Source organism: Heterocephalus glaber, unplaced genomic scaffold (assembly GCF_053883595.1).
Source record: "Heterocephalus glaber isolate CG9 unplaced genomic scaffold, H.glaber_assembly_v1.0 deba00000071, whole genome shotgun sequence".
In the NCBI taxonomy this organism is placed as follows: domain Eukaryota; kingdom Metazoa; phylum Chordata; class Mammalia; order Rodentia; family Bathyergidae; genus Heterocephalus; species Heterocephalus glaber.
Genome location: NW_028258137.1, coordinates 8801871 through 8824496, shown reverse-complemented (window position 1 = coordinate 8824496; position 22626 = coordinate 8801871). Strand labels below are relative to the sequence as shown.

General features: G+C 45.4%; 1 protein-coding gene across 4 annotated transcripts in view; it reads left to right on the top strand.

Moving 5' to 3' along the window:
* The first annotated feature begins 321 nt into the window (after positions 1-321).
* Positions 322-22626, top strand: part of Wwox (WW domain containing oxidoreductase) — a 930576-nt gene continuing 908271 nt past the window's right edge. For 2 of the 4 annotated variants that reach the window (XR_015450909.1, XR_015450905.1), the window contains exons 1-4: positions 322-614; positions 6097-6161; positions 7177-7234; positions 10729-10907. Coding sequence is in view for 1 of the 4 variants with exons in the window: in XM_004842811.3 (XP_004842868.2) it covers positions 508-614; positions 6097-6161; positions 7177-7234; positions 10729-10907 (409 nt within the window). In the remaining 3 variants the exon portion in view is untranslated. The remainder of the gene's footprint in view (positions 615-6096; positions 6162-7176; positions 7235-10728; positions 10908-22626) is intronic. The other 2 variants (XR_015450913.1, XM_004842811.3) reach the window with 1 other exon arrangement.

Below are 22626 nucleotides of genomic sequence, written 5' to 3'. Positions count from 1 at the left end.
TAGGGCACCTGCCTCAGAATTCTTCCTTTCGGCTTCAATTTCTATTCCGGTTGGGACTGGACTACATTTCCCAGTATGTCCAATCACTGAGTGCTCGCTCCGGCAGGATTGGCCAGAGCCGCGCGGAAGTGACTTCGGGTCGCCCAGCAACGGGTGGAGTCCTGGATCTGGACTGGACACGCACGCCTCTTGCCTGAGGCCTGGACAGTGACGATACTCCGCCCCGTCCCTGAGAGCTCAGCTTTTTCCGCCTTTTCTTTCTAGCCGAGCTGTGGCGCAATCTCCTTAGCGTTTAAACCGCCTTTCACCTGAGACTCCGCCCCTTTTACGCTGGCGGACTGGAAAACCAGGAGACTGTATTACAGCTGCGGACTCGGCGGTGTGGCGCCCGGCTGTGCAGTGCGCAGGCGTGAGCGGTCTGTACGTCGCGCGCGGCGCTCAGTTGAAGCGGGAGTGAGTTCCTGGGTGAGGAGACCCGGCGGCGGGCGAGCGCCTCTTCTCTCCGCCATGGCAGCGCTGCGCTACGCCGGCCTGGACGACACGGACAGCGAGGACGAGCTGCCCCCGGGCTGGGAGGAGCGAACTACCAAGGACGGCTGGGTTTACTATGCCAAGTAAGGGGGCCGCAGCGGGGCCGCCGGGCCTGAGGCGCACCTGGCCCGGGACCCACCTGCAGCCTGCGCCGCGTGGCGCCCGGGCCCCTTGGCGAGGGCGGTGCGAAGTGAAGGTGCTCGTGAAAGGCGCCCGTGGGTCCCCAGCTGCGGCCGCCGCCTTTGTGGGCTCCGGGCCGGCGGGGATCACCTGGCCGCGTCCAGGCGCCCTCTGCTGTCCAGGAGGCAGCCCTGCACGGGGCGCTGGCGGCAAACCCCTTACCCCCAGAGAGAAATAAAGATTAAAGGCAGATGCCGATGCCCAGCTTCCTCCTTGGGGTCTGGCGTGGAGGCCTAGGGGTATGTGTTTTTCAAACAAATGTCCTTGATAGCTTCTCTGTCACTTCCCGAGGAAGTGTTGGGAACCCTAGTAGAGCTCTCCATCACTATGATTCTGGGTCACTGAAAGAACTCTTAGCCTCTGTTTCCTCGTCTGCACCGTGGGTCGACATAGGGCCATTCAGGCACTGCATGAAGCGCTGAGCCCAGGCTCTAAGGGATAATCCGTTCGCTTTTCCTGAGTTGCTTCTTAGGCCTGACATGCAGGTGTTGGATCTCCATAGAGAACCTGGTGTGTCAGATTCTCCACTTGGGGAATCTGTATTTTCTTTTTTTTTTTAAGTTTCCTCTGTGAATACATTATCACCTGGTTTTGAAAAGCGAAATGTAAACTAGTGATTTCAGCTTTTTTTTTTGAGACAGGGTCTTGCTATGTAGTTGAGCCTGGCCTTGAACTCACTATGTAGCCCAGGCTAGCCTCGAACTCTTCTTGATTCTCCTGCCTCAGCCTCCCTAGTGCTGGGTTTCCAGCCATGCGCCACCACGCCGGGCTTGGAAAATGTGTTGAAATAGTTCTTCTTGAGTTCCCCTTCCAAAGGTGATCAGTTAATAATGTTGAGGCTTTCCCTCCCCCCCACTGATAAGTTGCAAAATCCTCCCAGGTGATTCTGATCTACCCACAGGCGTGAACCAGTGCTGGCTTTGGTGGCCAAGTAGGAAGAAAAGCAAAAAGCAAAAAAAAATTGAGTGAGTTCATTCAGAGCATAGAGAGACCTTAAGTGCCAGGTCTCTTGTAGGACACTGGTCATAAGGAACTGAATCACGCCCAGTTGTCACCTGTCTTAAGAGGGCAGAGTGCCACAGTGCAGTGTGTGTACCGAGCCGCAGCTGGTTCAGCATGGGAATTGGGTGGGAGGTGCAGGGCCCCTTAGTGAGGTGATTTGGCCCCTCAGTTGTGTTTTGGAGTAGGAGTGGAGGAGCTAGGTCAAGGGGCAGCAGGTGAGAGGAGAGGCTCCTCCGGGGAGCAGGGCCTCTGTTATTAGGCCCAGAGGTCCTTGGAAGGTTTGGAGCCAGGAAGTGACGTAGAGTTAACGGCTCTGGAGAACTAAAAGGAACTGTAGCAGCAAGGAGCACTGTTCCTTCCCCCTGGATGTGTGTGCCTTTACTTAGGGACCCTTCCCTCCCTCAGCTGAGCTCAGAACCTCCTTGCCTGGGGGTGCCTGCCCCCTGTAGCCATTGCCTCGTTACCTGCCTCTTGGTTCTGAGCAGCATCTGTCGGTGTTCTGTCAGTATTTGCTGTTGCTTTCCTCCTCTACACGACAAACTTCTATTTTGTTGTTGTTTTTAGAGACAGGGCCTCTATGTCATCCAGGCCAGCCTTAAACTTGTGTAGCTGAGGCTGTCTTGAATCACCATCCTCCTTCCTCAGCCTCCCAAGTACTGGTGTCACAGGTGTGTGCCACGTTGCCTGGCTCACACTGTACTCTCTGAAGGCAGGGACCTCTTCTTCTCCTGTTTCCCCAGCACTTTAGCACCTAGAAGCTGAAGAAAAACAACAGCAACACAATCTGCGGAATGCGTAAATAGCCAGGGACCTCCATGAGCAGACCATGTACTGTGCCCCAATACACAGAGATGCCCGGGACCTGCTTCAGCGCTCTTCGAGCCCTGCTCTGCCCTAGGCTGACCTCTTTCCCCAAAGGCTGCCCCCTTCCTTCCCTTAGGGCCTAGGGGCCCCTTTCTGCTGGTCCTGTCCCACCCTGGTTGTGCCTTTGTGGCATGGCCTTTCCTGTCTGCTTCTTCCTGGAGGACTCATGGAGCACATGCGTCCTTCGACCCTCAGCCATACCTGAGGTCTCATGCTGGCCTGTCCAGCCCCACCATCACCCCAGCTTTCGGGCAGATAGTCTCTCCAGTCCTGCTGGCTCACGGGTTGACTCCAACCCTGGAATCCCAGCCGTCTTTCTTGGTCTTTCCCGACCAGTGGCGAGAGTCCTGGCCCTTCTTTTCCCTCCTCACTCTGGCCACAACATGTCTTTCCTGTCTTGCTGATGGGCTCTCAGACTAACCCGTGAGTTGTTCCTTTTTCTGGGTGGTCTTCCTCCCACATGCTCCAGGACAGAGGCCATGGCCCACTAAGACCTCAGGGTCTTGGGGGCCCCCATTTTTGTAGCCTTAGCTGTGTGCCCCACGGTGCACCTCAGACTTGAGGCACTCATGCCCCATGGCTGCAGAGCCTGCAGGCTGGGATTTGGGAGGCCAGGAGGCTCTGGTGAGTCCACCAGTTTTGGGGCTGTCACTGCAGCCTCTAGGCCTCTCTGTGTCTTCATACTCATCCCCACCTGGTCTGGTGCCCCTCTGGTTGGCCCAGATCTCTGCCAATGGATACTAAGCAAAACAACAACAATAAAAATAACCAAACCAAACCCAAACCCTGCAAGAGCAAACTTGGAAGTGGTACTCATGTAATGTGAATAATTTAATTTAATTTTAATCCCTTTGGTTAAATTTAAGGTTACTGTCAGCTATCTCTTTAAATGACAAAAAGCTTATTGAAAGAAAAAATGGAGGGCTTCTAATTAAGGTGGAATCAGATAATACTTTGGGGACTTGAGGCATGATTTACTCTTTATTAAAAAGTCATTTAAGGTTATAATTAAAAAGAACACCCTTTAATTAATTTTTATATGTAAGTATTTACTTAAAATAATCCTATTGAAAGGCACATTTCTTCACAAGTTAACTGATTCGGTCCTCCAGAACCCCAACAGGTAGATGCTATTGTTATATCCATTTTATTGACAAGGAAACTGAGGCACAAGGAGGCTATCTAAGTTACTTTTCTCATTGCTGAGACAAAATACCTGACACCCAGAGTTAAAGAAGGGAAGGTTTATTTGGCTCACAGTTTGTAGAGGCTCCATTGCAAGGTGGCATGGCAGAAGGGCATTGCAGAGGAAAACAGTCCATGGCAGAGCAGGGCAGGCAGAAGGCAGCAAGCAGCAAGCGAGACGGGACAAGAGGCCAGAGACCCTCTTTCTGTCCCTTCTGTCTTAACCAGGCTGCCTACCCTCAGGGTGGTTAGCACTCACACCCAGGGTGGGGCACCCTTAATCCTACCCAGAACCATGCCAAACCAGGCAGTGGACTAATTTAGTGACACACACTCAATCCCAGCATCACATACTCCAGATCCACCCACCTCCAAAAAGCCCCACCTGTGACCACATGAGGCCTTGGGGCGACATCTAGACACAAACCATAGCAGAGGCTACAGCACTTCTCCAGGAGTGCATGGCTGGTGGGTGAGAGCACCAGGAGAGGTGGAATCCTCACCCCTAAGTGGCATTCTTGGGTTAGATCTGGGGTCGACAGTGTCTGGGAACCCCTGGTCTCAGCATGGTGTGGGGAGTGATGTATTGACACCCAGGGTAGAGGCCTCAGTTTCAGGGCTACTTTGGAAAGGGTGTACATTTTCACCCTACAACAGGCCAGGCAAAGGCTGTGCAGGTGCCTGATGGTCCAGCCTGCCATGGAGCTCTTTGGTCCACTCTTAGGGGCCATCTGGTGGATGTGTTTCGAGCTAGGCTGCAGGCCCATTTGTTGCCTTCCCTTGAGATGGAGATGACTGTAAACGTTGGGCATTTCTGTTCTGGAAGAAGTGTGTTGCCTCGCGGAGCAAGGAGGAGGGAAGTTGGCTGTCACTGCTGGAGTTTGGCTTGTCTGCTTGTGTTCCCCTCTGTTTGCAAGGATAAGCAGGAGAGGGGTTCCTGATGCTCTCACCACGTCCATGGGAGCTGTTCATCCTTAGGAGGGTGTCGGAGCTCGACGTACAGGGCAGGAGCTTGTCTGCTACCGATATCTCTTGCTCGCACCAGGATTTAATCATGCTCTAAGCACTGCCACAGGTATCCTGTGTCTCCCCTTTGCCACCGCTCTGGGAGTTGGGCATAGCCTGAGACCAGCCTGCAGAACACAGCTACCTGTAGTGGAGAGCTCTAGTATTCTGCCTGTGAGTCTGGTGTCCCTGCGCTGTGACAGTGGCCCAGCTGCCCAGAGTCTATAAAGCCAAATCAGAAGCCAGCAGTTGATGGAAAGAGAGCCTGGCCTGGGAGAGTAGTTCAGTGCTTGCCTAGCATTTGCGGCACCCCGGGTTTGATCCCCAGGACTGCACCAAAAACAAACAACAACAGAAACAAGGATCTTGCTTGTGATTTGCATCATTTTACAAAAATTCCCGCTGCTTTTCTTTAGCGTAAGCAATGGGAAGGGGCATCCAAGTTTTGTCATTTAAATGTCCTTGATTAAGTGACACTATTTTCTATTTTGACAAGAGTTTGTGAGCTTTCTGGAAACCGGCCCAGCCTTTGAAAGACCCCCTGGCGCTTTGGGCTGGTTCCCTGAGGCAGTAGTGGAATGTTTTCCTGATACCTCCTCACCTGGGGACAGGTGTTCTAGCTGCATGGTGGTTAGATTTTATCTGAGGTAAAATGCTAAGTTTGGACAGAAGTCAAGCTGGTGTGTATACTTGAAGTGTCCACACTAATGGCTTGCACATTTGGGGATTTTTCCTATGTTAGCTGCTATGCGAAAACCTTTGTGTGCAGGTCCTCGAGAGGAGAGCAGGGTTTGCATTTTGCAGATGAGAAGGCAGAGGCTAAGAGGTTAGTGACTTAACCGAAGCTGCACGGCTGTACAACCTCTGGGTTTGTCTCCCTGCATTCTTAAGGGCTCTTGTGCTTAATGAAACACTGCGATTATGAGACTACCACTGTATCTACATTCCATTTAACAGAAGCATTATACAGTAGATGTTTGTTGATATGTCCTGGTATAAAACTAAAATACAAAATGCCTCTCCAGATATTTTGGGTGATTCGTGGGGTTTTCTAGAGTTGCCCGCACATCAGAGGTCCAGTACTTTTTCTCCTTTTCCTCGCCCACCTGTAAGCCCGCCTCTCAGCCGATGCCCAGGATCGCATCCCCTTGTGACTTGGACCTGATGCACCCAGCGAAATTTGTGTTCTGCATATTTCTTCTCTGAGTCTTGTTTTTACTCCTCTTGAGAAAAGAGTATTATCTGGGAGAGAAAAAACTTACTAAAATTGGTTATTTTTTAGAAATGTTAATTTTTATTTATGGTATTGTGGATTTTTTTTTTTAACAGTCACACCGAGGAGAAGACTCAGTGGGAGCATCCGAAAACTGGCAAAAGAAAACGAGTAGCAGGAGGTTTGTATATCGTGGTCTTGGGGAAAGACTCTTGTGTTATCGGCGTTAGTGAGATCAGGAAGGTATTTCGGGCGGCGAGGAGGTGGCATCCAGTGTCATTCCAGGAGGCTCCCTGGTAGAGAACCAGTACGGAACCCCACTCGTGCTCTGAGGGAGCGATAAGATCCTGGAGTGGAGGAAGATGATTTCTTACTGTCCTTAAACAAAAAGTGTAAAAATAATTGCAGCCTTTGACTCGATTTATTAAGTTTCCCTACAGTTGTGTGCACTGTTTGTAAAATTGCTCTTGGTTTATTTATACCATGGCATTAAGTATGTCAGTATTTTATAGAATTCCATAAAGAGCACCATGACTTCTAGGTGCTTCTCAGCACTTAATATGCAGTCCATGGAATGCATGTTTAAGAATGCAGAAAAAAAAATAGTATCAGAAGATCCCTGCCCTTAAAGGGTTTAGAGTCTAGTTGAAGAGACAGCAGGTGCACATGAAAAATAGTGAAGCTGCTCTGCAGCATTGCATGTGGCCCCTCAGGTCAGCGGAAGAAAGGGGCCGCGTGCCTGCTGGGCCCAGCATGCAGTCTGTGAGTTCATTCAGGGGAGGGTTTCCATTGACTGAAGCAAAGAGGAAGGTTCCCAGTGAAGGAGGAGCCGAATGGAATGGTTAAGAACTGTCAGGAATGAGGCTGGGCGTAGTGGCACATGCCTGTAACCCCAGCTCTCTAGAAGGCTGAGGCAGGAGGATCCTAAATTTTAGTTCTACCTGGGCCACTTAGCTTAGACCTTGTCTTTGGAGTTTATCTCCCAGTCCCGTCCCCCCCCGCCGCTTGAAAAAGGAATGATATGGAGTTTTCATTAAAGCAAGGAACAGAAATTTGGAATCCATTTGGAGGTAAAGGACCTACTGGAACTGTCCCAGTTGGAACAGAGCAAGCTGGAGCAACAGCTGCTGGTAGGTGGGGCTTCGTTCATCCCAACCCTCACAGACCCACAGACCTGTCTCCTTCCTGTGTTTCAGATTTGCCTTATGGATGGGAGCAAGAAACAGATGAGAACGGGCAAGTGTTTTTTGTTGAGTAAGTGTCTACATGTAAACTGTTCTTGGCCAGTTTGCTGTTTGATAGGAATTTTTAATTGTAAAAGTCGTACATGTTGACCACATTCAGTGATGTGGGAGAATGCATCTGTAACCTCGTCAGCAGGAGAAACTGCTTTCAGTGCATTTTGGATTTATTCTTCCAGTCTAGCTTTTTCTCACTTCTCCCCCAGGCTGTTTTCTGTGGACAAGTTTTCTTAACTTAAGGAAATGTTCCGTGTGAACGGTTTAATGACCTGATTTTTCCCAGCACTCGGGAGGCTGAAGCAGGAGGATCACCACAAATTGGAGGGCAGCCTGGACTACAGAGTGAGTTCAAGGCCAACCTGAATTACATAGTGAGACCCTGTCTCAAAAACAAAACCAAAACCAACCTGATTTTTCCACATAATACATTGTGAGTATTTTCTCATATCCTGTATTTTTAAGAAGACGATATTTAATGCTCTAGAGTATTCTTTTATACAGATACACTGTAATTTATCATATTGCCTGTTGGCCATTGTTGTTGTTAAATTTCTGTTACTGGGAATTAACAATTATACTTTTGGACATCATTATCTGTAACACTTTTTCACATCTCCGATTCTGTCTTTAGAATAAATTCGCGTAACATACTGCAGTGGTAACCATCTGTCCAGCAGACCGCAGGGGCCAGGCAGATCCTCCTCATCTTGCATGTGCTGCGGTGTCTGCTGGACTCCACTGGAGCTCAGAGGATTGTTCTTGATCACCAGTGTTCCCTGCAGAAGGTTGTGTATTTGACAGGATTAGGACTGACTGGTTCCCGAAGTTGATTTAAGCAGGAATTGAAACATTTATTTATTTATTTATTTGTTTACTTATACTGGGGGTTGAACCCAGGGCCTCGAGCATGCTAGGCATGCAAGCGATCCCTTTCTGAGCCACACACCTACTCCAGGATGATTGTTGCTATTTTTAATGAAAAGCTACTTATGCCTACTCTTCAGGTGTGGGTCTGCCGCATGGATTGCAGTGTAGTGTCCTTCCCCAGGCATACCCCTGGCATAGCCACTGAAGCCTCTGCTTTTACTTTCTTTACAGTTGAGCAGAAACTTAGCATTTCAAAGAATTTGAATGCTTCGTGTTGTCTGTAATTTTATGCCATTTGTCTAGCATTTTCACTGTACTTGATTGAACCGAACTTTTTTTGCTTTTTTTGAGACAGAGTCTCTCTCACTTTGTAGTCCTTGTTGGCTTTCACTTCACTCTGCAGTCCAAGCTGGCCTCAAACTGGTGATGCTCCTGCCTCAGCCTCCCTAGTGTTGGTGTTACAGGCATGCACCACCATGCCTGGGTTGAACCAAAACGTTTTTTAGCTACTTGCTTTTGAGGTTCTCCAAAGCATTCAGCCAGATGTTCATAGATTATTTTCATCTCACATGTTACGTGTTGCTGTAGTAATAGTCCATTAAGTACTGTGGTTACAGTAACAAGATCAGAAGTCATAGTTGCAGGTTCGTATGTGGGCAGATGCACCAAGGCTCGCTTCACAGGCCTCTCTGAGCTGCAGGGGAGACGGTTGGGCCAGCCAGGCAGAGGGATGTTTGTTGTTGCCTAGATTACTTTGTTAAAAAGCTTTTCCCCCCTACATTTGTAAAAGTCTTTCTCCTCAACAAATTAAGGCTATCAGTCCTTACCTTATATGTTGCAAATTTTTTTTTTTTTAACTTTGTTGATGTTTTTAAACACCAATGTAGGAATTCTGAAATTTTGTGTAGCCAAGGTTGCCTTCTCCTGTGTGTCTCTGCCTTTGTACCGTTCTGGGACAGTTGTTCCCAGAAATTGTTTAAAGGTAGTTGGCCCAGAGCAGTTGCTTCAGCAGCATCACGGGCTCCATGTTGTAGATGCCGCCGTCCAGCTCCAGGTGAGGCTGGCGAACTGTGCCTCCCACATCTTCCCGGGGATTACGTGCCCGCTAGGCTGTGAGCTACTGTTTACTCTGGAGAGAGGGCCCTGTACTGGGCCAGAGAATGTGTTGTGTGCTTTGAGGTTCATGTGGTTTCTGTTATAGATTTTCAGCTCTGCTATAAGTAGCCATAGAGTATAATAATCGTTAGCATTGCTGTGTTCCAATCACACCAAATTTACAAAAGCAGCAACGGGCCAGTGCTACCTGTAGGTTAGAGTTTGCTGACTGCTGACCTTATGTGGATGTACTAGCAAGGGCTCTGGGGGTGGAGTAGAGTGTGGCCCTGCTGGTCTCGAATCTTGGAGCCTGGGGCTGTGTGCTGGAGGGCGGAGGGCACTTTACCCAGTTTCAGGTGCTGTGTACTGAGGGGTTGGGGGTGACTCGCACACTTGGCTCTTGTGAACCAGCTCCAGCACAGTGCTGCTCTGTCATCTGCTGATACCCCTGGGCTCACAGTGCTTCTCTTGACAGGCTGTGGGTATAATTTTTAAAAAGATTGGATTATTCCTGGGTCTTCATATTTATGCAGCATAGAGTATAGCTTTTAAATGTAATTTTATGCATGGTAAAAACTTTTTAAATCATAAAATCTCATGTATCTCTGCAGAGTTCTTAATAGTTTCTAAGGTATTTTTATGATATTTTGAGGTCTTCCTTTGCCTCAACTCTCAAAAACACACTTAAGGGCCGGGGATTTAGCTCAGTGGTTTCGCCACCTGCTGCGCAAGTGCAAGGACCCGAGTTCGATCCCTGGTGCCGCCCCCCCCCATACACTTAAAATGCAAGAAATAAATTCTGTTATAAGGAATAACCTAATCATCTCCATGTACCAGTATATCTTAATATTGTTTCTGTAAGATTCAGATCAATTCTAGATCAAAAGAGGTTTGGGTATAGTCTTAAAATGGACATCATTAGAATTTTATTAGTTGGTCATTCTCATATTTACTATGAACACGTTCACGACAGAGCCATACTTTGTATGTCTCCTTGATGGGTGGCTCTGACTCTCCTGTGGTTCATGTGTGACTGTCCCATGCCACCCGATGGGACAGTCGTGCCTGTACCACCGTGGTTCAAGTCTGTGGGAATGTTAAGACTTATCATTTTTATCATTTGGAGTTTTCACTTGTCTATTCGTCTCCTTAGGCCCTTGCACAGGGTGAAGAGATTTAATCGAAAACTCATGGAAAGAGTGGCTGACAGATCTTAGGCCACATTTACATGAATTGAGTAAAAATCCAGGCCGTTCTCTTGAATCCTTCTTTGAGATAGCAGGATACAGGCAGTGGTTATTGTACATTACAGCATATTTTACAGGCAGCTCTGATGGAAAGGTTTTGATGAGTATCTTTTCAGGCAGGAGTGTAAACCTTCTGGAGGCCAGAAGGTAGATTAAACAGGCCCTGGTTCCTCCAGATTGAAGAATAAGCCTTCTGATAGATGAATAATGGGGTTTGCCTCAACTGTAAGATTATCTTGTATTTATAAGTGCTGGTGTTCACTGCTGTGAATTCACGGCTTTCTGCTTTCCTTTGCAGCCACATAAATAAGAGAACCACCTACTTGGACCCAAGACTGGCCTTTACTGTGGACGACAACCCGACCAAGCCAACCACCAGGCAGAGATACGACAGCAGCACCACGGCCATGGACATCCTGCAGGGTCGGGACTTCACGGGCAAAGTGGTCGTGGTCACTGGGGCTAATTCAGGAATAGGTAGGCTGCGAGATTACTATCCTCTTTATTTAGCTTTTGTCAGCACTATAGTGAAATTCACTTAGATGTAACTGTGATAGAACCTTTTTTATAGTGGTTCTGTAATTTAAAGACATGTTTTTGGCCTTTTCAACTATCGTTTCATTAAAATCACGGCCTCCCTTTAAACCAGTGTGGTCATGGCAGGCTACGTAGGGGCCGACCTTGACATCTCTGAGAACTGAAAGCTCAGCAAAACACCACGGCTATTTTGGTATTCAAGCATTAGACAACAGGCTCTGTCTAAGTGTTTTGACCTGGTCTGTGTGGTACACGGACATATTCCAATTACCTGGGTTATTCAAACCAAAATTGATTGGTAATGGGATACGGGGAACAACAACGTATCCTGACTTTGGAGCCAAGGATACTGCAGGTTTCGACTGGTCACTGAGCCTATCATCTTCCGCTGGGACAGGATCTTATTTCTTCATAAAACTAGAGGTTTTGTCCTTGTCCTAACCTCCGAATTAACCCTCCTGATTGCCAGTGCTTAACCACAGTGACCATCGTGAGGTGGACGGATGGCTCAGGGTGGCCTCCTTCCTTAGCATAGTGGGCTGTTGAAGAAACATCAGCCGACCAGATGCTACTTCCATCCGCCTTTTTGGTAGGATCTTATTTCGTCTTGGTCTTATTAGTTTGTTTTGGACCATTTACATCAATATCAGAATCAGTCAAAACCGACTGCTTTGAGAAAAGATTTGTTTACTGATACGGAAATGGAATCACAGCTGTCAAGTCCTGTGTCTGACTCCTTCCCACCCCCACAGGACCCCCTCATTGGCTCCTCGACAGCTTTGATCTCCTCTGCTCTCCTCTCTCTGTCTTTACTAATTTTGAACCATTCTTCTTGAGTCTCCACAAACATCCCCTAGCATCTTCAGGGCAAGCACCGGAGATGAAAATACATTCTTCACAGGTCAAGTATGGTGCAGACAGGGTCTAAAAGCTAACAGGCTGCAGTCCCAGAGCAGAACCCTTCAGTGCACTTGACTAGGAAGGTAGAGAACAAATGGAATTCTTTCCTTCTTTCTTTTTTTTTAGAAGGGATTTATTTGAACTCATCTCTTAAGACCTCATCCTGGGCTCAGAATAGGTCCTGCCCAGTTTCCCAGCTTCTGTGTTGGGGAAATCATCACTGGTGTAAAAACCGATGACTTGATATCAGAATTGGTGACTGAATTCTCATTGATCCAAGAAGCCATATGTTGAGAGTGTGGCCCAAAACAGTTTAGAAAACTTAAAACCATAGTAAGGACTTAAGAGAAATATCTTTGCTTTTAAACACTCAGTTAAAAATTAAAAAGACAATCTCATTCCCTGAGTCTTTTAGGTCATTTTTTTCTTTAGTAAGCTATGTGATGACCAATTATTTCCTGCATAAGTATTCAAGCTCCTCTGTCTGATATTAGATAGCAGACTTTGAAATATGACAATAAATGTACTTGCAAAGATTTGCAACACAAGTCATAGGACATTATCATCCAGGACTCATATGGTTGGTTTAAAATATAGAAAATCTGTGGCTATTACCTCATGCTAGAAAGAGACAAGGAAATTCTGCAACATGGAGAGGAAACAGGCTGTTGATCAGAATGGGCCTTACACAGCTGAGCAAAGTGGACACTGTTCCTCTTAACAACCCCTGCTTGCCCATGGGACTTTCTTCCTGTGTCCGCATTTTACTAGGGGGCACTACAGGGGTGTCTGGTCCAGGTGCCATGGCCAGTGCTGATGGGTAGGACAGGGTGGAGAAGGAGAACCGCTGTTCCGGTGCCCACAGTGCGCAGTCCAGCTCCCAGCTTCCCTCTGAAACCTGCCCCGCCCCTTGATCCTGAGAAGTGGGAATCTAGTTGAGTGTTGAAGATTTTTATTCTTCTGAAATAATACGCTGTGAATTCCAGGCAGTCAGATACTTGCAAATTGCTTTTTCTCTGCCACATTGGTATCAGGCTTGAAAGAAGAGGCTGAGGATAGATAGGCACGTGGCTTTCCGTCCTAACTGAGCTGGCTTTTGTGTCCTGCCTGGTTGCCTTAGAAAATGACCTTGCCCCAGCAGGCTGTGCCTTCCAGATAGAGTCCTTCCTCCACCTGGGCTGTGCAATGTGCTGTTATAAATTGGGATCATTACCTTACTTATGCCTATTTCAAACGAAACAGCTGAATTCTGGGTGATCGGACAGCCTGTTTCCCAGGCTTCTGGGGCACTTAGGAGTCACCTTCTATCAGAGCTTCAGTCGCATTTTCAGCGATGTTTTCCTTTGGCCACATGAAGTGAGGCCCACTCTGTGAATCTGGTTGAATGTGTTGCCTGTGGAGTCCTGTTCTCTTTGAAGCCGAGTGGGCTGGAGTAGAGCCTAACAGTGTTCCTTCAGATTGTGTGTGGAGACTTCATATCTAAAAGTATAAATACCCAATTTGCCTTACAAGGGTTGCTTAGACCTGATATTCCCAGTAGTTCCTTAAAAACAAATGTCCCACAAGGCGCTGCTTTGTTGGAATACTGGAGTTGCCATTGGCGAGGTCCCTGATGGGCACAGGAGCATCTCTCCCTTGAGAGACTTCAGGGTTGTAATAGGGCCCTGCACACATCGAAGGAGATTTTATCTTGTCAGCATCTTCCTCCCCGTGGTCATAAGTGATGCAGAAAGCATTATTTTTAAAATTTTTATTTTAGTTTTGTGAGACAGAGACTTTGTATGTAGTTCAGGCTGGCCTTGGATTCAGTGTGTAACCTAGGCTAGTCCTGAACTCACTACGATCCTCCTGCCTCAGCCTCCTAAGTGCTGGGATTATAGTCCTGCGCCACCACACCTGGCTCTATCTTGAGTTTTTAATGTTTGATGTTACTAAGGCGATTGGAGAAAGTCTTACTGAGTTCCTCTCGGAAAGATCAGGATGACTGTGGAAGACGGCAGGATTCGGGGAAAATGGCAGGAGCGCCTTGGGTTCATGAGACCCTTGTTTTTGCAGCTTAGGTTTGTACCTGGATTTTACTTTGTGGCCTGGACTCAGTTGTCTGGGTTGGGGGTGGGCAAACGACTGCCCCTGGGCCACATCTGACTTGCTGCCTGATTTTCTAAGTATGTTTTTTTTTTGCAACGCAGCACGCCCCTTCACCTCATTGCCAGCCAGGTGGATTAATTACAGCAGAGCTTGTATGGCCCACACTACCTACAATTTTTTCTTTTTCCAGTACCGGGGATCGAACTCAGGACCTTGTGCTTGTGAGGCAGGCATGGTGCCACTGAGCTAAATCCCTGGCCCTTCACAACCTGAAATATTGCTGTCTGGCCCTTTACAGAAAAAGCTTGCTGACTCTGCAGGAGAGGGTCTGGTAAAATCACCTGCACTCCGAATTGGCCACAGTTTAGCTGAGACTTGTATACTTCGGTTGCCCCAGGCCACAGGGAGATCGTGGCAGCCCACCCAGTGTAAGCGCTGGGGACGTCTCACCAACCGCCCACATCCCTGGCCACAACCTTGCCCCTTTCCTTAGGGAGTTGGAAGGGTTAGAATGTTTTCTCCTCCGAAACTAACACTCTTCTCTCCTTGACCTTTGTTTGACCAGCTTTCTGAACCTGAAGAACGTTGTAGGTTGAGAGCTGTAGCTTGCGGACCTCTCTCAGTGGAGATCAGCATCTCAGTATCCAGGGGGAAGCCATCCCTTCACCCAGAGCTTCTACTAGATGGAGAGGCTGGAGACCCCGCCCTGATCGCTGCCCAGTAGAGACGAGGGAGGAATCCTTGCTGCTGTGCACAGTTAGGCTGAGTGGGAGGGGCAGGCATTTCATGGCTCTCTCGAGTTAGCAGCGTGGTGGCCCTGATTTCCTAAAAGCGAACGGAAATGGCTTCAACACTGTGAGGACTGCATATGAATACTGGAAAGTCTCGGAGGGGGGCTGCATATTTTAGGCTAGGGAATTTCCCACCACAGAAGGGCCCATGCTGGTTTTCTACACTCTTCCTGGCGCTTGAGCTCCTTTGGCAATGGGTGTGCATCTCTCAGAGTAACAAGTGCAGGCTGACGGCTCATCAGAGGTGGGTCTTAGGAAGGAGTCTCCGAACACCTGGATGTGGGGCAGTGGTGCTTGTTGGTGGCACATACAAAACCGTACAGAGCTGGGTGTGGTGGTGCACACCTGTAAGCTCAGCACTCCAGAGGCTGACTCAGGAGGATCAACATGAGTTAGAGGTGAGCCTGGGCTAGATAGGGAGACCCTGTCTCAAAAGGACCCAAAGAAAAACAAAACAAAACACTTGTACAGGTGGATGCCAAGAGTAGAAGATTTAGCATCATATTGTGGAGCCAGGCTTTTGTTAAGCATCCATGAAACACTACTAACAAGTATCAGCACATTAGCTATTTTCACTCTGGTGTTCAATGGCAGTATGATGAACTTTCTACTTAGGCTAATCTTAAGCCAGTAGCAGCTGAAATTTGATTTTTAAATTCCTTTCAGGTTTGAGTCAGGATGAAAAGTTTCTTTCACCGTTTGAACCTTTATAATGCTGGGCTGTATCAAATGTTGTGGCTTTAAATCTAAAATAGCCTGGCCTGGTCTCGATTTTGGAGCCAGAGGACCCATTAGCAAAAATAAGACTGCTCTTCCTCCAGAGCAAATATAAGCTGGCCACCCCGGTTAAAGTATAGACCACTGAAATGGTTTAATTTACTATTGGAATTTAGGTTTTTTTCATGACCTCCTTCAGGTTTATGGTGGTGATTCTCATTAACACACCCTTAGCACAAGTTGTGCACTTGTCTTATAAAAAGGATATGCTCAAGCTTCCAAAGTCACCCCTAAACTTGTTCTCCCTGAAACAAAGTGAAGGTACCAGATTTTTCTTTCTGAAAAATTTGTATAGTTCAGTATGATTGTAGTACAGCGGTACCTCGGTTCATGAACTTAGTTTGCCTTATGCTTTTGGAAAAGGCTGGCCATGTTTGTGTTTGTGTGGGGAAGATGGCTGAGGTCGTGTTCATCACTGATGCAGAGTTTGCAAACAAAAACCAAATTTTGCCAAATGCTTCTGTTTGTGAATCAGATTGTTTGCAAACAGAAGCATTCGTGAACGGAGGCACCACTGTATAATTATGTCTTAGCATTGAGGGCCCACCTCTAAAAACTCGAGGTCTTCCTCCTAAATTCTGTCCTCTAGTTACAAAGTGCAGTCGTCATGTTTTCATCTTACAAATCACTACCAGGATGGATTCATATCTGGTTAAATTCCTCCAGTTCTACAGTAACACAGGAAAATTAGTTTTTCTTCATGTAGGGAATCATAATCATTTTTAAGATTTTGAATCCCCACTTCCCAATTGGCTGTACCAGTTTCCTGCACACCACCAGGTCCTTGTTTTCTTTTCCATACCTAAATTTTGTCTTCAAGCCTAAACTGTGCTGTTGACCTTTTTTCTAGTTATTCTAAAAGATCCTATAAATCCAAGCCCGAGTTACAGTTAGTCACTTAGTTGGGTGAAGCACACTCAGCTGAAGTCATTGCACTTGGAACCCTGAAATGCCACTTGGTTTCCTTTCTAGTTGTTGACAGGACTTAAACTACTGAGATCTAAGTATTTATCTTTTTGAGAACCTGGTGCTCATTAAGTGGAGGAAGAAATTCTGAAATAATCTAATGGCCTTTTGGGAATAAATTAAAAACTTTTATGACAGCTGTTCTCTTCCTCTAAATATACCCATATAAGTGAAATGAATTGAAGTAATTTCATTCTGAGAAATGGTTGGATTTTTTTGATAATGCATGGAAAAGTTTCAGAATGGCATTATATAAAAATTGAGAATTAGTACCTTATGAATGAAATAATCATTTCGTATTCAAATATTGTTAGACATTGTGTTGTATATGGGAGTCACATGATCACAGTATTTGAGAAGCCTAATATTTAAAAGCAGAGACTCATTTTAAGCACTCTGTTGATTTGATAATCCTGTGTAAAAAACAAAATAGGTGTGTATACATGGCTCATATCTGGTGCATATGCACACGCCCTCTTCAGGTTTTATATACATCCAGTTAAACCTCAGTCAAACTTTTCTGTCCTGTGATGTTATCAGTTGAACTTTACAGTTGCATGCAAGTGTGGATTTTAACCTTCTTTAATAGCATCAGCATGACAAAGGAGAATCCTACAAGCTAGTTTAATGACAAAATGGTTTAAACTCAGTTTAAGGAGAACACTTAAAATCGACCTCTACCCTAGTTGACATTTTGTAGTGTTATGTAAGATTTGAAAATCTGGAAATTGTTTTACTTAAAAGTACAAATAAAATAATTTTGTATTTTGCTTTGATATAATACAGTGTCAGTAAGACTTGTAATGAAAGTATGGCACATATTTTCTGTAATTAACCTAAAAGCAGAAATGTTTTTGTATATACTTTTGTTTTGTTCCACTAGAGGGCTCTGTTGCCCTTCCATATAATTAAACAAAAGAGGCAATGCCTCAATGTAGTTTTCTTCCTCTTAGCTGGTTTTGCTTTCATTTTTGCATCAAGTAATGCTTCTTACTTTCCTAACATATCTTTTAGGTCTTGGACTTCTCAGTGGCAGAGTTCAAGCTGAAGACTGTTACTAGTGCTGTTTGTTTCTTTTAGTCTCTCTCTTTTTTTGTGTTGTTTTACTTGTATAAAATGCCAAGGATGAAGAGTTCCATTTAATAAAATGGTCCATTGTATTCAGAGTGCAGCTTGTTCTGCCAAATTACACAAGGGCTTGTGTTTTTATGACATTATTGGTTTTGAGCACGCTGGCCTATCAATAATGTGTTGTTTTTCTAAGTGGAAATTGTAATATTTAAATGTTGATGCCTCTGTTAGGTCCATTTGGAATGCTTTAGCAACCTTCTATTTTTTCTTAAGAATATAGTCCCACTTGCCTCTGCCACTAGCCTCACCTAGTATTATATAATGTATTTCAATGAGGTTGTTAGTGATACATTCTTGTACTTTGGGCGCAGTATGTTTCCTAAATGATACGCCGTATTAAACCAAATATTTAATATGAAGTAGATAGCCAGCGCCTTGCACGTACAGCATTGAAGATACTGTTTTTTACTGGTCCCATAACTAAAGTGGGGACATCCTGTTAATTGTATTCTTCAGCTGTCAAACACACTTGGTCCAGAAGAAAGTATGGTTTTGTTTTATAAACTGCTTATTTTCCAGTTTTATATGGAGACAAAATGAATATAGTACATTATATACTTTTGCTTCTATTCTTAGCAACTTTTTCTCTTTTGAAAATATTGTGATATATACATGTAACGCTGCAAAGCTGTTTCATCAGAGTAAAGGTATTTTGGACACTCATATACAAATGTGTTCATTGTTTATCAAATAAATTATCGAAAGTGGCTGTTTGGGGAGTTATTACATTTTTCATAATAAAAAAGGTACCAGCCTTGGAGCAGCTTTCGATGTACCTAATTCTGTGTGATGCTACCTGCATCCTTCCTTGCGATTTAGTAGCTGATGCCCCCTGCCCAGGTGTGAGTCCTCCACCCACTCCAAAATCCCAAATCACACTGGGGTCCACAGGAAGGTCTTCTTCCAAAGAGCTCTTAAATTCAGGTGCTGATTGACTGACCAAGAAGCAAATTCTAGGAAGAGTTTTTTGCCTAAATCGTCTCCCCTCACTTTAATCAATAACAGTATATGCCGTGACATGCCAGTCTGGAGCCACACAGCTCAGTGGGATTCATAGGGAGTGTGGAGTGGTGGGCCATGGCTTGAATCTCCTGGCTTCAGAGTTTTGAGTATTTGTTGACCAAGCTGTCCTTGGTGTTTTGTGTTTGGCTGATTGGTTGGTTGGTTGGTGTGCTTGGTATTAGAAGCCTTATTGGGAACAAGCTGTCCCTCGAAGCACACCATGGTTCCCTGCTGGGCTCTAAAAGAGGGACCCCAGGCTGAGGTGTGTGAGATCAGGGACTTCCCTGTTTTTCTAGGCGCAATGAGGGGCAGGAGAGGGCCTTTTGTCTCCTTGTTTTAGAGGAATAAAACTACAGAAACAAGTTAAAAGTGAAAATTTTTATTTTTACCTGTAAAATGTACATGTTCTAGACTTAGTGTTTACTGATCATTAAGTAGCCCTTGAAAACTGAGGAGGATTCCGTGCCTGTTTAATTGTTACCACAGTGCTTACAGTCTTGAATGGTGTCAGAATGAAAGAACAGAGGTGTGAGGCAGCTTACCTTGGATCACACAGCCCTGGAGCCATAGGACAAGAGCAGAAGACTTCTGTCTCCCACCTGGGCCCCTTCCCTGTTCCCAAAATCATAGTATATGGTCCTTACTGAGCCTTTCACAAGAACTTCATTCCATCTGCTAACCCTGAGTGTGGAATTGGATTTCTTCAGTCAGCCTGTGGAGGCTGGGCATGGCACTGGGGGGAGGGCGGAGCGAGACGCAATTTCCAAGCTGCATGGCGGTCACGGTTAAAGCATCAGTTCTATCTTTATGGCATTCTCCCTAGCGTTATGAGTGTAAACAGGCGTCGGTGAAGAATTCTGGGGGAATGGAGCTAGCATTTGGCAAGCTTGCTTTTACACCAAGTGTTAGGCCAACAGCTTTATGTGTGTTCTCATTTAAGTAATTATTTAAAAAATTATTTCATTGTTATTAAACATATTCCCTATAGAAAATACAGAAAAGAAAGCCCACTCAAAATTCTTACCAGCTGAAGCTATAGCATATTATTTATGACTCTAAGCTTGGTTCCCTTCCCTTCTTTCTTTTTGTGATTTTCTATTCAGCTGTGGGTCACGAGTATCTTTCCTTGCCATTAAATATTCTGCATCTTCAATGGTTGCATAGTACTCCATTATATGCATCCACCGATTCCCCCAGTGTGGCACATTTGGGTGGATTCCAGCTTTTTAATAGCTACGGAATGGAGATGAACATTTTGCAATTAAGTGTTTGTACCCATCTGTGACTATTCTATAGTTTTATTTGGTGAAAGTAGAACTGCTGAATCAAGGGATTTGCTCCCAGACTGTAGTATCTTGATTTATCAAACCACACCCCTTGGAAAGTACCAATTTGAATGCCCAGTTGCCCTGTATCCTTGCCCGCCTTTGGGAATTAGCATTTTCTAAAAATCAACTAAATCTGCATGCCTGTGATTATTAGTAAAATTGAGCAGCTTTTCATGTGTGGCCATTTGTATTTATTCGTTTATGAACTGCCTTTTCATTTTATATGCACAACCATTGGATACATACTGATTGCTGATTGATGGCTTATGCCATGCAGTATAATTTAATTTTCAAAATGTCCCTTTCTCTTAGAAGTTAATTTATCTCAAAGTGTGTATTACTTTGAGTACATATTCAATCCTGTGGTCAAGAGGAAATTCATAAAGAGGTTGGGGCAACTTCCCAGTTTGATTTGCTGCAACCTTTTCAGCATATGTCTTACCTGTTACACTCGCACGCTGCAGCTGACATCATGGCACTGCTGCTTCCAGTCTGTGTGCAGGGAGGGGAAGAAGTACCTACAAAGCTCGAACTTCCACTGGCTGTCTTACTACGATAGTCAGGTCCTGAGACAACCTAATAAGTGGGACTCGCTTATTTTGGTTTTGCAAGTTTTCCCTGGCTCTTCTGTTCATGACAGTCACAGCACTTCAGAGCTTCCTTGTGCATTTTCCCTTGTGATGGGCCTTACTGTGTGCAGTGCAATTGTACCATTACTGAAAATAGCTCTGCTGACAGATGGGCAGCGGGTTTCTGGCTGGAAGGTGCAGGAGAGGAATTCGGCTTCTGGAAACTGACACGACCTAATTTCAAAACCTGTGCTAACCACTTCCCATCCTTGTGAATGTGGCCAGGTGACTTTCCTGCTCTGGATTCCTGTTCCTGCCTGTGAAACATGGATAATATTCCTACTCTGCAAAGTAGTGGAGGACGGGAGCTCCAGGGTGCCTGGGGCATCATCTGCCCATCCTTGTGAGGCATTTCTGGGGTTAGAGGTGAGGGGATTGAGTTATTTCTGAAATTAGTTTGGGATTTTCCAAGCTTCCTGGTCTTTGGATCCTCAGAAGGCTACTGTAGTATCTCTGCATTTGCCCTAGAGTGACCTTTCTACATGACTGTTCTAGGCATTGGCTTGTCTTTGGAACAAGTGGGAACATTTTAGTTATTTTTTGGTTGGAGGTCAAATATTTCAACCAGAACAAAAAGAATCAAGGGAAAGGGGAAGAAAGGACAGGATTATTTTTGATGTTGTCTGGGAACAAACATGTTAAAGTTGGGGCAGGGGAAAGAAAGGGAAACTATTGAATCTGAAATAAATGCATCACAGTAATACTTGTTAATGAAGAGTTTCACGTCAGAGAGCTTGTTCACTTCAGTTCATGATGGTTTGTAGGACTGACTGGTATATTAAGTTTAAATGTCCAAATTTGTTGTACCATTTTCTTGATCATACCCCAGAATGAATCAGCATTTGAGTATCATTTTATCAGCACTTTAAACAGGTTGGTACTGTTATTGGGGACTCCTGGGACGTAGCAGAAAGAGAACTGTACTATGAGACAGATAATCGTTAACTTATGTGACCTACAAAGAGTCACTTCACTATTCTGAGCCTTACTTTCCTCATTCTGTAAAGTCAAGAGTTTTTTTAATTGCTGTTTTGCATAGATCAAATAATAGGAGAAGTGCAGTAATGAGGAATACTTCATGGGAATAAGGTTGCTTCCATTTGGGGAAAAATAACCTCAAGTTGTAGAAACGAGAGTCCTAAGAGGAGGGTTAGAGTGGGAAGATAGGAGCATAATTTAATTCCTTAATGGATGGAATACAATAGGAGCCCTTGATACATTTTGTTTGTACATACTCGCTGAGAGGCTGAGAAAGGGAACCAGATGGCAGGTAACAGAGTTGTGCACTGCACAACAGATTTGATAGCAATGGCTAGAAAACATTAACAGATACTGTCCTATCTGGAGTTGACAGGCTGCGATTCCAACTAGATATTCAGGAGCCCAAATATGATGTAATAGGAAGGGATTCTCTGCTGAGTTGGAAACTCGGCTGGGATGTAGTTGTGCAGGGTTTTTGTAAGTGGAAATGTTGTTGGTTCTTGGGCCATACAACAGTTTGTTCCTGGCTGTCTTTGACCTTCTATGTCCTCACCTCTGGTCACAATGCAGAGCTAAGCCAGATGTAGATGCAGAATTCAGATGTGAAGTGGGTGCTGTTGGCTGATAGAGCATCAACAGAATTGCCAGCCGCACTCAATTCTGGTTGATTTGATTTTGACTGCCTTCAGTTTTTCCATGTGGCTGTGTTGGAAGTCAGGCAGCTATGGTTTCAAAATTCAGTGGCTGAGTTTGAGAAGCTTCTATCAGTTGAGAGATCATCAGTGCATTCCAAATGCCATTAAAAAGAAAAAAAGGAAAAAACGCCATTACAACTTTATCTATTAGCAAAGGAAGTTTCAATTCTGAGTTCATGTACAGTTACCAGATTGAGTGTTTGACAAGGTGGAAAGCGCTGGAGTGGATCCATATGGGGAAACAGCTCCATCAGGGAGTGGAGTCAGATTTTTGGCAAGGGACACCATTCTTTCAGTTTGAAAAGCTGAGTTGGGAGTCATCCGTCTGTGTGTGCAAGGATCTTTTCTTCTACCAATTGTAGCTCTCTCTC